General features: G+C 39.5%; 1 protein-coding gene and 1 pseudogene across 1 annotated transcript in view; both read left to right on the top strand.

The window, feature by feature from the left end:
* Fnta (farnesyltransferase, CAAX box, alpha) overlaps positions 1-14,522 on the top strand; it is a 50,364-nt gene extending 35,842 nt beyond the window's left edge. The window contains exons 7-10 of the mRNA XM_033765572.1: positions 3,052-3,200; positions 12,514-12,576; positions 13,715-13,886; positions 14,152-14,522. Coding sequence (XP_033621463.1) covers positions 3,052-3,200; positions 12,514-12,576; positions 13,715-13,886; positions 14,152-14,274 — 507 coding nt within the window. The 3' untranslated portion in view covers positions 14,275-14,522. The remainder of the gene's footprint in view (positions 1-3,051; positions 3,201-12,513; positions 12,577-13,714; positions 13,887-14,151) is intronic.
* Positions 7,382-9,547, top strand: LOC104861130 (annotated as a pseudogene).
* Positions 14,523-15,983: the final 1,461 nt, after the last annotated feature.

Raw genomic sequence — 15,983 nt, 5'->3', positions numbered from 1 at the left:
TACACACACACACACATAATATGTATAAATGTATATAGATATATAATATATATAATAATTTGAGATGAATGTTAGTTTTTTTTTTTTTTTTTTAAGTACTGGGGATTGAACCCAGGGTCTTCTCATGTGCCAAACCTCATTTTAAGTTTTTATTTTGAGAGAAGAATCTCATTAAGTTGCCCACCTTTGATTTTCCTGTCTCATCCTCTCAGAGTGCTTGACTTAGAGGCCTAGCTCAAATTTTAGGGCTTTTTTACAGAGACAGGGTCTCACTATATAGTGCAGGCTGGCCTTAAATGCATTTTGTAGCCCAGGCTGACCTCAAGACACATGGAAGTCCTCTTGCCTCAGCCTCCTAACTGCTGGGATTAGAGTCATGTGCCACCATGCCCAGCAAGTTTTAGGCTTTTTGTTCGCTTTTGTGTGTGTGTGTGAAACTAGGGATTGAAACCAGGCCTTCAAACCTGTATAAATACCTGGCCTGTACGTTGTTTGACATTAATACATTAACTGTACTAATCCTTCTCAAGTAAAGGAGTTGAGAACTTTTTTCCCCCAAACTCATCACAGAATGGATTTATCTTACATATGTTCCGTTTATGTAACATACATAAAAACTAATTACTTTAGCAGAGAAATAGGAATGTAGCTCAGTGGTGCTTTGCCTGCCCGGCAAGTGCAAGGCCCTGAGTTTCATTCCTGGTACCGAAAAAACAAACAAATGAAATGAACACTTGCAAAATAAAACTCAGCAATAAGGGCCAGGGATTTGGCTCATTGGTTCCTCCACCTGCCTTGCAAGCGCAAGGTTCTGATTTCAATCCCTGGTACCAAAAAAAAAAAAACCAAAAAGCAAAAAACCCCAAACTCAGCAATAAAAGGAGTGTAACTATTAGGGAACTGTCACTATTCCCTTTCAATAACAGCTTGGATGGCTCTCAGGGACATTGTACATAGTGAGAAAGTTTCATCTCATAATGTCTCATACTTGTGTGGTTCATTTAAATAACATTCTAGAAATATTAAAATGATACAGGGAACAAATTTGTCATTAATAGGAATTAAGGAATAGGGAGGTGCAACTGTGAAAGGATACCATGGGATAGCTTCTGTGTGGTGAGGGAACAGTTCTATTCCATGGCTGTAGTATATGTGGGATAGAATTGCATAGAACTGTATTCTACCCCCACCAGCATCTCAGCTGTCACCACGTAGAAATTAATACACATAAAATCTAAATAAGATCTGTATTTTGTTATCAATAATATACCAGTGTGATTTTCCTACTTTGGGGGTTGGGCTTCAGTTAGTGTTAAAATACCGTTTGGGGAAACTAAGTGAAGGGTACACAGAACATTTTATTTTTGTAACTTTCTGTGAGTCTGAAAAAGCCCCATACACACATGCAGATACTCCTCGTTTAGTGATCGACCTGGTTAATGACTCTTCGGACTTACTGACTTAGGTGCATTGTTAAAATTTATGACTCATCTTTTTTTTCTTTCTTGTACAGTTCTGTACATTGTGTTTATAGGGTCTCACTGTCTTTTTGTTGATACAGTACACCTTGTTTATATGGTACTGTAGTTTTTACTGGTTGTATTGTACAATACAGTACTGTAGCTTTATGTTCTGTTATATATTATAGTACTGAATATAAGAATTATGCAAATGGAAACAGGTCATCAAGTTGGGGTTTTCTTTGACCATTTCTTTTCTGTGATTATTATAGTGTTCATACTGCATGCATTTCCTCATTTAATGACCTATCAGTTAATGACCTAGTTGTGAGAATGGTAATCAGTGGTTAAAGGAGTGTGTGTGTGTGTGTGTGTGTGTGCGTGCGCGCGCTGAATTCCTAATTTCTCCTGGATCCAAATTTCTGTTTTAGCCGACATAAATTGTTACATTGTTTCATTTTGTGAAATTTTTTTTTGGCTGGGGAGGCAAAATTGTTACATTGTTAAAAAGCTTATAGGTATTTGTTCTGTCATTCTGTATTTAGCATGTTTCTCTAGTGCAGTGGTGGTGAACCTGTGGCACTTGTACTTCAGCAGCTGTTTGTGCCATTGAAAGCTCCAAAGGTTGGCCATCACTGCAACTGCCAACAATGAGGACCTATTAGCCCTGAACTCGTACTATTCACCAGCATAGGATTTTTGTAAAAATCTCCCCCCACACCTTTTCATTTTTCCTTTTCTATACTGGGGCACATGCAGGGCCTTTACACTGAGCTATACTCCCAGCTCTTTTTATTTTTTTTGGTACCAGGAATTGAACTCAGGACCTTGCCCTTGCCAGGCAGGCACTGTATCACTGAGCTAAAATCCCTGGCCCAGCTCATTTTATTTTTAATTTTGAAACAGGCACTTGTTAAGTTGTTCAAGTGGTACTTGAATTTGCAGTCTTGCCTCAGCCTTTCTAGGTGCTGGAATTACAGGTGTGTGTAGCCACACTTGGCGAGATACTTGTTTTCTTTCTTTTTTTTTTCCTTTTTGTTACCAGTTGTAAAATCAAGGATTATCCTACTGACATTCTTATCCTTTTGCAATTATCAAATAAGAAATACAATTCCAGTAGCTTTTTTATAGTGTCCCAAATTTTACATTTATAAGTTTTGACCATAGTTTCCCAAGTTTTTTATTAAAATAACTTTATAATATAAAAATTTGTATCTCTTTCATTGTGTATATTTCTCTATATGCAGTTTTATTATATATATGCATTTTCAATGTTGCTATTTTACTTAATGTTATATGTTATCAAGTCAGGTCAAATTTACATACTATCTTTATACTCATTGTCTTACTAGTTTTTGGTGTTTGCCTCTAAATTTTCTTTGATCACTTCTTTCCTCCTTTCCATATATGTCTTCTGTATGTGTCTTACCCCTCCTTTTTTCTAGACCAACAGTCTCTTCTTTCCAAATAAATGATCATTCCTTTGTCTTCAGTTTGATGTTCTTAGATTTGCTGATGTTTTATTTATTTATTCTTACTGTTCATAAATGGGACATTTCTAACTGGATTTTTCTTTTAAACTTTCTTTTAGGAATTTAGACTTTGGGATAATGAACTACAGTATGTAGAACAACTTCTCAAAGAGGATGTGAGAAATAACTCTGCGTGGAACCAAAGATACTTTGTCATTTCTAACACTACTGGCTACAATGGTCATGCTGTATTGGAGAGAGAAGTCCAGTTAGTAATGTCCTTCACTTGCCCACTTGTTAAAAATTTTCATGCCTTCCATCCCTTGGGCACGGGGGCTACAGCAGAGATCAAGACTGTCCCAGATCCTCCCTGTTGAACTAAAATAGGACAGAATATAGAAATGAAACAGAATGATAAAGTCACAAATAATAGGGCATACCTCTACATTGTAATGTCAAAGTTTCTTAAATTACTGCTGCTACCAAAGATCAAAAAGAAAGCAGATTTCATATCGGGCGCGGTGGTACACACCTGTAATTCCAGCATTCAGGAGGCTGAGGCAGAAGGATCACCACAAGTTGGTGGCCAGCCTGGGCTACATAGTGAGTTCAAGACTAGCCTTCGCTACAACTGAGGCCCTGTCTCAAAAAGTGGAAAAAAAAAAACTTTTTGGTATCCAGGAAGTTTTATTTCATTTCTGTCTTATTCTTTTGCATTTTATTTAATAGTTTCCAAATGCCATGTAACTGTAATGCAGAATTTGGATTGGTTAAATTGTTTTTGGGGTTGGGGGTAGAGACTTGTGTGTCCTGTAGGATGTTTAACATCACTTCTGGCTTTAAAAAGAAATCTCTGTAAGCCAGCTTAGTGGTGCACACTTGTAATTCTACCACCCTGGGATACTGAGGGCGAAGATCGCAAATTCAAGCCCGTCCTTGGGAACAACATAGTGAAACCTGTCTTAAAATAAATGTAAAGAACGCTGGGGATTTAGTTCAGTGGTTCTTCCGCCTGCCTTGCAAGCATAAGGTCCCAAGTTCAATCCCAGGGACTCCAATAAATAAACGAACAAATAAATGTAAAGAACTAGGAATGGAGCTCAGTGTAAAGGCCCTGGGTTCAGTCTCCAGTGCTGCTAAAAAGTCTCCATATGTTGTCAAATGTCTGTCTCTCTCTCTCTCTTTTTTTTTTTTTGGTACTGGGGATTGAACTCAGGTCCTTGCGCTTGCAAGGCAGGCCACCGAACCACTGAGCTAAATCCCCAGCCCCTGCCAAATGTCTCTTTGGGGCAAAATCATCCCTGGTTGAGAGACACTACCAAAAGCTGCTTTATGGACTAGAAATTTCTGAACTTGCATGAATTTTTTTTTCTTGCCCCCCCCCCACTCCCTTTCAGATACTGGGTACTGAACTCAAGACCTTGCACTTGCTGAGCTAAATCTCTGGCCCTAAAAAAATTGCTTCTTTTTTTTTTGAGACAGGATCTCGTAAGTTGCCCAGGGTGGAGTTTAACTTGTGACCCTCCTGCTTTAGCCTCCTAGAATGCTGAGATTATAGGTGTGTGCCACCATGCTCTGCAGTAGTTTTTTTTTTTTTTTAACTTTGTCTCTTTTTCTCAATGTCTGTTTCCCAATTAGATATGCATATGTTTTAAAGGCCTATTAGACCAGGTACAATTTGTATTATGAATGTTGTCTTACCGCTACTGGGAAGAGCTGATTTTATGGCACATCTGTGTCCCTGTCGTCACCCTTGCTCTCACTTTTGCTTGAATCAAGGCACTTATCCTATGAATAGGGTTCTGGTGATTGATTTTTTGCTTGTTTGTGGAGTTTTTTTGGTACCGGGAATCAAACTCAGGACCTCACATTTACCAGGCAGGTGCTGTGCTACTTAGCTATGTCCCCAGCCCTGGTGATTGATTTTTGTTTTTAGCACTGGGGTTTGACACACATAATGCCAACCTCACCCTTTTCCACTGAACTGTATGCCAAGCCCCTAAATATTTTTGAAAAAAAAAAAAAAAAACAACTCTAGAATCTTTAGTGTACACCTTTCACTCTCTGCTCCAGGGTTAGATCTGGGACTCACCTACCCTACAAACACAGCTTATGTCTGTTTTCTGTTACTCTCCTGTCTGAAGCTATATTTTCATTGTGGTAGCCACTAACCTGATATGGCTGTTTAAATATCAGTTATCAAAAATATAAAATTTAAAATACAGTTCCTCAGTTGCAGTAGGCACATTTCAGGTATCAGTACTCATGTGGCTAATGTCTCCCATATTGAACAAGAAAGATAAAGAGTATTTCCAGAATTGCAGGAAGTGGGACTGAATTTAATAATTTTTTCCATTTTTTTTTTTGAGGTAGCATCCATGCCAGTTTTGAACTCACTCTGTAGCCCAGGCTGGCTTTGAACTCATGGTCCTGTGCTTGCTTCAGGAGTACATATGCTACAATTGAACTCAGCCTCCTGAGTGCAGATTATAGGCATGAATCGCCAGGCACAATTTGCTCTTTTGTTTGTTTGAGGTGGTCTCGCTATGTAATTGAGACTGACCTGGAACTCACTGTGTAACCCAGGCTGGTCTTGAACTCACAGCCATCCTCCTGCCTCAGCCTCCCCAGTGCTGGGATTACAGGCATGTGCCACCATGCCCGGCTTCGCACAGTTTGCTTTTATATTGTTTAAATAGTGGAGCTTAAGTAGAGAAAATTCAGACTTGATCAATTAGCAGTCTCTTACTTTTTTCTCAGAGTGGTTTTCTAGCCAAAAAGTAGAATGCTTTAGGCTATTCTACTTGAAGAGACCCAGTTAATAGTTAATGCATTTCACGTATTACATATTCTTTATTCATTGTGTTACATCATTAGGTTAGTAGCAACAAAATATTTAAAAATTGAAGAGCTTAGGGCCGTGGATTTACCTCAGTGGTTCAGTGGCCTGCCTTGCAAGTGCAAGGATCTGAGTTCAATCCCCGGTACCAAAAAAAATTGAAGAACTTGAAAAACACAAACTTGTTTCTCACATTGTGGAAGCAGATCAGTGGCTTTCTGTTACTAAATAGAAGCAGATACCAGCCAAGACACAAAAAAGTTTTCCACAAACTTTTAATAAACTTAAGGTTTAGTAGGTTTTTTTATGCATCATCCTTCAGTATGTGTAAAAGAAATGTTGAAAATGTTACTGTTAGCTGTTGTTACCTAGAATTTATAATTTGTTAAATTTTTTTTTCTCTTTTTGGTACCGGGGACTGAACTCTGGAATTTGCTCTTGCAAGACAGGCAGCAGAACCTCTCAGCTAAATCCCCAGCCCTAATTTGTTAAATTTTTAACTCTTAAAAATGTAGATAGTTGCACCTGATTGTTTTCCTCAGTTTTTCATGTAGTTTTGAGTATCAAATCCAGAAGAGCCTTGCACATGCTCAGTGGCCCCGAGCCTTTGAGTATATCCCCAGACCTGTGTTCTGCAATTTTTTTTTGGTACTGGGAATCGAGCTCAGGTCCTTGCGCTTGTGAGGCAGGCGGTGGAATCACTGAGCTAAATCCCCGGCCCTGCAATTTTTTGTTTTTATTATACACATAATGCAATGTAATGAGGAAATATTATACTGTAATTATATAAAGTAAAAAGTTAAAATCTCTTACTCTCCTCCTATTATGTGCTATAATTATGTGCATCCTTCCAAACTTTATAAATGTAATTGCAAACATTTATATGCAGCAGCCGAAACAATTGTTATAGACACTACTTTTTACAGTGTATTGCCATATTTTCATGTGTATTGTGATCATATTTTCATGTGAGTACATTGTCTGTTAGTAACACTTTTTTTTTAATCCTAAGATAGGGCCTTGCTACATAGTTCAGACTGGCTTTGAACTTACTGTGTAGCCTGTGCTGGTCTTGAACTTTCAGTGACCCTCCTGCCTCACCTTCCCACACACTGGGATTACAGGCATGTGTTATCATTTCTGGCTAGTACCATATGTAGAGTATCCCTTATCCAAAGGCCTTAGACCTTTTGGATTTAGAATTTGCATATATACAAGTGTCTGACATCTTGGTGACCCAAGTCTAGGACCCAAGTCTAAATTTAATATTCATTTATCTTTAATTTTATACCTTGTATACATAGCTGAAAGGTAGTTTTGGCAGGCAATATTTTTAATGTACCTGACTTTGGGTGGTGGGGTGCAATACTAAGAATCAAACCCAAGGGCACTGTAGCACTGAGCTACTTTCCAGCCCTTAGTTTTATTTTGAGACACAGTCTTGCTAAGCAAGTTGCCCTGGCTGGCCTTAAATTTGCACTCCTTTTGCCTAACCCCCCTGAGATTCTTGGACTACAGGCATGTGACCATGCCCAGTCAGTGTGCCTACATTTAATTGACTGCAACTCTCACATGATGGGTTAAGTGTGGAGTTTTACACTTGGAGCATCATGTCAGAGCAGAAGTTTCAGATTTTGCAGGTGAGTGTGGGAGTCAGGCTGGCCACCGCAGAGCACCAGAGCAGGAACAGTGAGCTGGAGGCCATGGCCATTGCTGCCAGGCTGCTGAGGGGCTCAGCCCAGGGGTGCGTGCCACCACTGACAGTGGTGACCCCATGGGTTGGACCACTGCAGCTGCTCAAGACACAGCAATCAAGGCCCAGAGCAGAGGAGCTGAGGCTGTGAGCAAGTTACGCAATCCTGCCCCCACCACCTTGAGAGAGCTGGTGGTTGTGGAGCCTGTAGCCAGCAACACCATCCTGCAAGGAAAGAAGCTGCAGCTGTAGGCCTGCTCCACGAAGAAACAAAAACAAAACAAAGCAAAAACATGGCTGCAAAGGAGAACTCAAGACGGTGTGAAATCTGGCCCTAAGGGTGCCCAGCAACAGTCATGCTGTTGGATATCCTATACAGATGGGATGTCAGCTCCTTTTTCCAGCAGGTCCAAAGAAGTAACCTTTTCTAGTATAGGTATTTGGTCCTTAGTATGCATTGTGTAGGTTGTATCTTAAATGTTGTGTTACTCACCTTGCCCAGGCAGCATCTGGTTCAGGTTTATTTATATTTTTTGACTGCCGTGCTCCATTATGCTGGACATCAAATCTCGAGGGACTATGTTAGGAGTGAATTGGAGTCTTCCTATGAAGACAGTATTTGGAACCTCTTCCCATGACTCAGTTTACCATGGGTTTAGTAGGTCAGTTGGTGGTGTGTATTTTATGCTCCTATGTCATAAACATGAAGCAGATTTGGCTCTTTGCAGCTCACATGCTTCCTCTGCTAGCTTGTCTCTGCCTTGTCCTTCTAGAAGCTATTGTTAGTATTAGTAAATTTGCTATGATTTTTACAGGACTGGAAGTTCTCCATTTTCCTCAGTCTAATCTTTTAGTACCTTTTAACCTTGCTAAGTCTGCATGCAGAGAATTGGTTCAGGTAGTGGAGGTCTATGGCTGTCTAGTTTTGGGAATGTCCTTGTGGAATGAACTGGTAGTCCTTGTTCTGTTTGTTTCTTTGTGTGTTTGTTTGTTTGAGGCAGGGTCTCCCTTTGTAGTTCAGGCTGGCCCTGAACTCACTGTGTAGCCGAGGCTGACCTCAAACTCTTGGCGATCCTCCCGAGTGCTGGGATTACAGGCCTGCACCATCACACCTGGCTAGAGGTCGCCCCTGTTGTATTCATGCTTTTCTGGTGCACTCGAGATCAGCCAGCATCATGTGAGAGGTTTCTGCTCCTTTTTCTCACAAGTACTGCTTTTGGGGTTGGCAGTGGTGCACTCTATTTTGGGGTTGATCTTCATGGTTCCTTTTGTTCCCTTGGGTATCCTGACATTGCAGATTTTACTTGAAGAGTTAAAGAGCTTTCATGAATGATTGTGAATGACTGAATAGGGTTGTGATGGAAAGAGTAATGCTACTAATACTGGCAGTGCACCCTGGGCTAATAGAACAGATTGTTCACCAGGCATTCCTACTCAGTATTATTCTTTTCATTGTTGTGAGTCTGTCCCCCAGTCTATGTTAGAGATTGAAGATCCTGTTTTGGCACTGGGACCATCTAGAGGTAAGAGTATATGGAAACACTTCCATGCTATACGCCTTCCTTTATTTTTACCTGTATTTCCTGCATATATGGCTTACATGATTTGCCAGTTTTTCCATATGGATTTTTGGCTTCTTGTTATCATTTCCAGCAGCATTCTCACTTCTCTGTAGATTCTGGGAACACTTTTTATTTATGTCTTATTTATGGTTGAATTCAGAAATGAGCCAGTGGAAAACATGGATGATGTCATTTACTATGTGAATGGCACTTACTGCTTGCTGGAGTTTCTTGTGGCCCTCTGTATCGTGGCCTGTGGCATCCTGGAGACCATCTTTGAAGAATGGACTAGAATGGGTTCGATGATCATCTTCATGTATTCCTATTGTAATGTGTGGCTTCAGGCCCTGCTGAGATATAAGAGCTTTCTTCTCCACAGGGATGCTGTGAATAAGATCAAATCATTACCCATTGCTACAAAAGAACAATTGGAGAAACACAGTGATATCTGTGCTGCCTGTTATCAGGACATGAAATCAGCCATGATCACACCATGTAGTCATTTCTTCCCCGCAGGCTGAGTTAAAAAATGGCTGTATTTCTTAAGACCTGCCACTGCCACCTCAGAAACTCAGTTTACAGGATTAGGGACAGACTCAGCTCTACAGCCTCAAGTTGGAGCTGAGTGAGACATCATGCTTCAGGAAGGTACTGAACCTCTAGGCCTTGAGCATTCTCCAGGGACTGGCATGCAGGAAGTGTCTGTGGACAGTAACAGCACATCACCAGAAGGCTGGATAGCCAGGAAAGGACCCCGGAGAGCACCCTCAGAGTATAAAACACAAGCACATCCAGTTGCATCTGCTTAGAGAATTGGGAGTGACACTTTGGTATTCCAGAGTTTGCGAGAGATGGAATTTGCTCAGATCTAAAGAGTTGGGTGTATGGGATGAATAGGTAGGAAACTGACATTCCAGTGATCTGTTCAGGAAGCACTTACAGTGGAAACCACCTGCTTTCATCCCTTGATATAGGAAAAATGTTGCAGTGTATGCTGATCAAAATGTATTTATATGATGTATGCTGATGTTTACTGGAGGTTTCCTGAGAAAATTCAACTTCAGCAATTTCAGGAATAGCCTGATAAGTGAGGCATAAGTGAAATCAGATTTAAATGTTTCAAAGGGCGAAGAAAAAGAGAATACAGAGCATGAGAGCATGGGAAGAAGCGGTCAGAAATGGAACTGGCGTTTACCTTTCTATGGGACCAGATCATTCTTGTTATAAAGTATGAGTAGCGACTAGCCCTTTTCTCCACCCTCTTTTCCTTCATTTAATTGTGACTCATCGGTTGATTATTGAGTTTTGAACAGCAATATTGCCGTGAGATCAAAGATGTGGAAGCATGGATTGTATTCAAAGATAGAAGCACACTTATACTTCAGATGTGCTTTAGAGAAAGGGGTGGGTGGGTGCTGGACCTTGTGGGTGTGTTCGTGTTACCTGAGACTCTTTAACTTTATGACAGCGTCTTCATTATTTTTTTGTGTATGGAACTTTTGTTCTTATATTGTATACTTTGTCGGCTGCATAATCTTAAACTCTAATGAATGCTTTGGAGTTCCCTCTTTCTCGAAGGAGGCCAAAGTGGGAGGAGCTTTAGGGCACTAGTATAGGCCCTGGGTATACTTTTCAATCTTGTGTAATGTTTAATTCTTGCAACCAAATCAGAACAGTGTTAAATTATGGCAATATTTGCACTTTGGGAATAAGTATGTAACTGTGATCACACTCTGCAAATGCCACTTTTAAAGCTGCTAATAGACTTTGCCCCTTCGACAAGCATGTGTCATATTTAAATTTTTATATTCATCATTGCTACAGGGGGCTAGAGATTTAGCTCAGGTGTGCCGCTGCCTGCCTTGCAAGAGCAAGGACGCAAGTTTGATCCCCAGTACCAAAACATGCCTACAGGTAGAATTGAGGAGGGGGAATGTAATTTTTATGGGAATTTTTGATAGGAAAAGAAAGTAGCCATTTATACAATATGCTTGGCTCAAAAAGTGTTTTTCAGGCTAATATTAATGTGGGATGTGACTTTAGTAGCACGTTCGGATGTAGACCGACACATAACTGAATGTCTTAAATTTAAATTTGAAGATAAAATTAATTTCAGATTTTTGGACCTTTCTGCATTTTCAGTTTTGGGGTGCCCAACCTGGATCAATAATAACATTTACTATATGACAAGAATTCTAGTTTAATTCTTGTAACTCTCAGAAATACTCGTGAAAAACTTGGGATTTCAAGTAATTCTATAATTGCTTTCACAGCACTTAGTTAATTGGTGAATTTAGGAGTTGCAACTAGGTAGCCTCCTGTTGAAGTCCATGTTTTGTCCATGAAAGTAGTCGATACTTTAGCGCACATGAATGTAAGTGCAATTTTAGGTATTGGCAGAAAGGAAATAATAATCTACAAATACTAGCTAGACCTGCAACTAAAACATTGTTTTATGAATAACTGAAAAAACAAGTCATGTGAAAGGAGTTGGAAAAACTGTTCATAATATTGAATGAGTTTATCGTTACTCTGTATGAAAAAAATATCTGATTGTAACAGCTCTGCAAGACCAGGACTACTAACTTTAGTCAGTAATTTACTTAGTTAAACAAGTATAGGGTGGAGCACAGTTCTGTAATTTCCTTAGAATTTGTAGCAATGGACTAAATTATATTTAGTAATTGGGTTAGGAAAGGGGTAAGGTATAGAGGCAGTGTCGATTTTGACTGGAATCACAATCTTGTTTTAGAACATAAAAAATACATGCTGGTTTTTGTTTTTTAGTTTTGTAAGTTTTTTTGTACTGGGAATCGAACTTGGGGCCTATTGCTGCCAGGCAGGTGCTGCATTGCTGAACTTGAGTCCCTGGTCCTGTTTTTTATTTATTCTTTTTCTGTATGATTTCCAATCTAATTTTTATTATGGCTCTTAAGATTATATTCATTATTCTTTTTAGTGACTAAGGATTTGTCAGGCATAAGTAAAAATTTGACTTGTTCCCTAAGTTTCCTTTACAGAAAAAAAGGAAAGTGTCCCTGTTTTAGCTGACATTTCCTAAAGAAGGAAGAATCTTCCATATTTCTTTCCATATGTAAACTGCAGCTTTATTTATTTATTTATTTAGAGATGGAGTCCTTGCTGTGTAGCTCAGGCTGGCCTTCAAACTAACAATGATGCTCCTGCCTTAGCTTCCCAAGTGCTGGAATTACAGGCATGTGCCATCACACTCAGCTAATTGAAGATTTAGGTTAGTTAAATGTCCTTCTGCAGAATTTGCCACAGAAATAGAAGGAGGAGGAAGTCTATAAGATTTGGCCAATTACAGACCCAGGGATTCTCTAATTTAGCACAAGCTGGAGAGGCAGAAGTGGGGCAAGATACAAGAGGGAGTAGGTGTACAGGCTGTGCTGCAATCTTACTAAAACTCTGTAGTCATTGTATTGGGCCTTGATTATACACATAATTTGTGGGTTTTTTCTTACAGGTACACTCTGGAAATGATAAAACTTGTGCCACACAATGAAAGTGCATGGAACTATTTGAAAGGGTAAGAGATTGTTTTCACTGGTTTTATATCAAAAAACAAGCTGCTAATACATGCATCATGGAATATGTTCCATAATCAGATTTAAAGGGATACTAAATTTTTCATGTTTCTGGATCTAGGCAGAAATATAACAGGGTTATGATGATTCCCAAGAACTGTGCCTCTGTTCTATCTACTCTGAAATTCCTGAGCACATACCTGCACAGTTTTTAGAACAGCATATGAATAGACAGTAATACATTCTTCATTGTATTTATGAATTGTCTAGTTTGTGTGACAGAGATGGAATATACGCATTCACATTCTGCCCAGCTCGGGTATACTGACATAAGGTAAACTGTTCACAGCAGGCTGTGGAGAGATACCCAGTTACAAGTTTTACTGCTTAAAACAGGCGTCATTGCCCGGCCACTGATGTAGTCAAGGCTGCCCTTGTTGATCTTAGGCCTTCAAGGAAAAGGTGCAAAGAACAGTGTAGAGCCCAGTCATATTTGACGTTGTGCTAGGACTTGGGGCCTACAGTCACTTGAGAGAAGGGAGAAGAACCATCTCAGGGAACAGCTCTTCCCCTGCTTTTTGCTTCACTTTTTATTTTTAAGAACATGATTTACACTGAACTGGGTGGCTCATGCCTACAATCCCAGCACTGTGAGAGGTGGCACCAAGGATCACAAGTGTGAGTCCAGCCCAGGCAACTTGGCAAGACTGTCTCAAATTTTTAAAAAAATACTAATAATTATAAGAGGCTGGAGGGTGTATCTCAGTGCAAAAGTCTTGGGTTCAGAAAGAAAGAGGAAGGGCTGGGGATTTAACTCAGTGGTGCCATGCCTGCCTCACAAACGCAAAGTCCTAAGTTTGATTCCTGGTACCAAAAAAAAAAAAAAAAAAAAGAAAGGGGAGAGAGATTTATTTTCTTCTATAATTCTATATGTTAACATAGTTTGAATTCATGATTTTTAAAACTAATTTTACTCGGCTCTTAATGATTCACAATAAAGCTCACATAATTTAAAAGTTTCATTTTGTTTAATCTTCATTCAAAATAAGTCTCCTTTTCTAGTTTGTATTTCAAGGCCTATTTCCTCTTGTTCTTTCTACTATGTTTGTTCTTCCTCTCAAAATGGAGTTTTATTTTCAGAATTTTGCAGGATCGTGGTCTTTCCAAATATCCCAACCTATTAAATCAGTTACTTGATTTACAACCAAGTCACAGTTCACCTTATCTAATTGCCTTTCTTGTGGATGTCTATGAAGACATGTTAGAAAACCAGTGTGACAACAAGGAAGACATTCTTAATAAAGCATTAGAGGTGAGCTGGTGGGACGTGGAACTTTTCTTCTGGGCATCTCAAAATTAGTCTGCCCAGTGCCACTGGGGTTCACACCCCCTTTCAGTGTGGTTACTGCAGGCTCATTCTAGTTTGGTGTAATGTCTTTGTGGCACTGGAGAACGTGGTGGGTGGCGGACCAGTGTGTGTTGTGAACATCATCTGAGTTAAATTATGTTGTTGAAAAGGCATGTGCCCTTGAGATTGAATCACACATTGATATCAATAATTTTTTTTTTGTTTTCAGTTATGTGAAATCCTAGCTAAAGAGAAGGACACTATAAGAAAGGAATATTGGAGATATATTGGAAGATCCCTTCAAAGTAAACACAGCAGAGAAAGTGACCCACCAACAAATGTACAGCAATAACATCATCCAGAAGAACTTGATGGAATGATTTTTTTTTTTTAAGGGGCTGTAAGCAGGAGTTTAAAACTAGAGTGAACATTCCCTTACCTGTGGTGTTAAAGATGAATCACACAGATACTGATTTTTAACCAGAACTAAGTGTGATGTTCCTTGGGTGCTGCTGTTACTCATATTCGCTCTGAGAAATTTGACTCTTTTAAAGCAAAGTAATTGGAGGGGAGAGGGAATAAAAAAGTCGCATAAAGGAACCACTACTTTTATAGTCTTACCAACATTTAATCTACTTGCTGTGCGTCGCCTTTCCCCTAAGTGGTATTTGCATCTGTAATGACTGCAGTCTACTTGTCTGTAGCAGATCTGAGGTGACTAAAGTTTGGTTCAGTAAGTTGGGAATGCAGGTGTCCCATCAGAGCTGCTGTACCACACTCACAGTAGTATAGCGATCACTGTAACCAACTAATGCAAAGACTGGTTTTGTAATAAAATTACAGATACATCTAAAAGCAACTACCATGGTAGTTTGACTTTTTAATAGCATTTAGTTACAAGGGACATTGTCTCAGTATAGGAAAACGTTTGAAAATATTTGTATAAAACAAAACCACAAATAATTACAGTAAAGGAAATATTAACTATGAAAATGTGAATTGTTCTTGACTGCAAGCAAAAGAATCCACTCAAGGTAGTATAAACCAGTAGATTTCTTCAGATCTGTGGATAGCTCACAGTTAACTTTTATCTTCTAAAAGTGCACCCCAAAACCAAGGTATAGAACTGGGCGTCATATTGCTGTTGCTATGCCAGTCAGGAAACTGGATGAGGAGTAAGGAAGCCATAACCTGGCTCCAGACTCCAGGACTGTTCCCCTGCTGCCTGCCGCCTTCCCACAGCACGCCTCATCTTCCCTTGTGATACGGTTCTAAAGGAAAGGCTCAATTTAGTGTTCCGGTTAGCGAAGAACTTACCATTTGTATACAACTTAGCTTTCTATCCTTTTCTATTAAGTCAGACTAAAGAGTTTTGTTTTTGCTGTTTTTTGAGACGGGGTCTTGCTATGTAGCTCAGACTGGGCTTAGACTTGCAGTGATTCTCTTGCCTCAGCCTCTCGAGTGCTGGGATCACAGGTGCTTGCCTCCTCTACTGCTTGCTTTGTTTTGTTTTGTGGTACTGGGATTAAACCCAGGACTTTGAACATACTAGGCAAGCACTCTATTACTGAGTTATATTCTAGCCATTATTTTTTTGAGACAGGGTCTCAGTTGTCTAGGCTGGCCTCACATGTGAGGTCCTCTTGCCTTAGCTTCCTAAATTGCTGGGATTATAGGGGTTCACCACCATGCCAGGCAACAATGCCATTTTCTATTTTTTTTAAAATAACTTGCACAAAAGATTATTTCTGGTCACATGTAATGGGTTTATTGCTTTATTAGTGAATAAAAATTAAGACATTAATACTGTAGTATCACTACCAGCAGTACCAATATCCGTACTGTCAGCATAAAGAAATGCTTGGATTAGAATAAAGAGCCTTTTACCCTCAGGGAATTCACTTTTGAAACTAACAGTGCTTCTCACCTCTGTCTGTTGCTTCAAGATATCTCTGTTTTGGCTGTTTGAAGAAACATTTGAAAACAATCTGCTTGAGGAATCAGGAGGAGTGCGTGAAGTTTCATTTCTTAGTGGGGCCTTAAATTCACTTTTATAATTGG

The sequence above is a fragment of the Fukomys damarensis genome, unplaced genomic scaffold (assembly GCF_012274545.1).
Source record: "Fukomys damarensis isolate Sample0158 unplaced genomic scaffold, DMR_v1.0_HiC HiC_scaffold_18, whole genome shotgun sequence".
Classification (NCBI taxonomy): domain Eukaryota; kingdom Metazoa; phylum Chordata; class Mammalia; order Rodentia; family Bathyergidae; genus Fukomys; species Fukomys damarensis.
The sequence above is the reverse complement of the archived record's forward strand: the minus strand, read 5'-3'. Positions and strand labels throughout refer to the sequence as shown.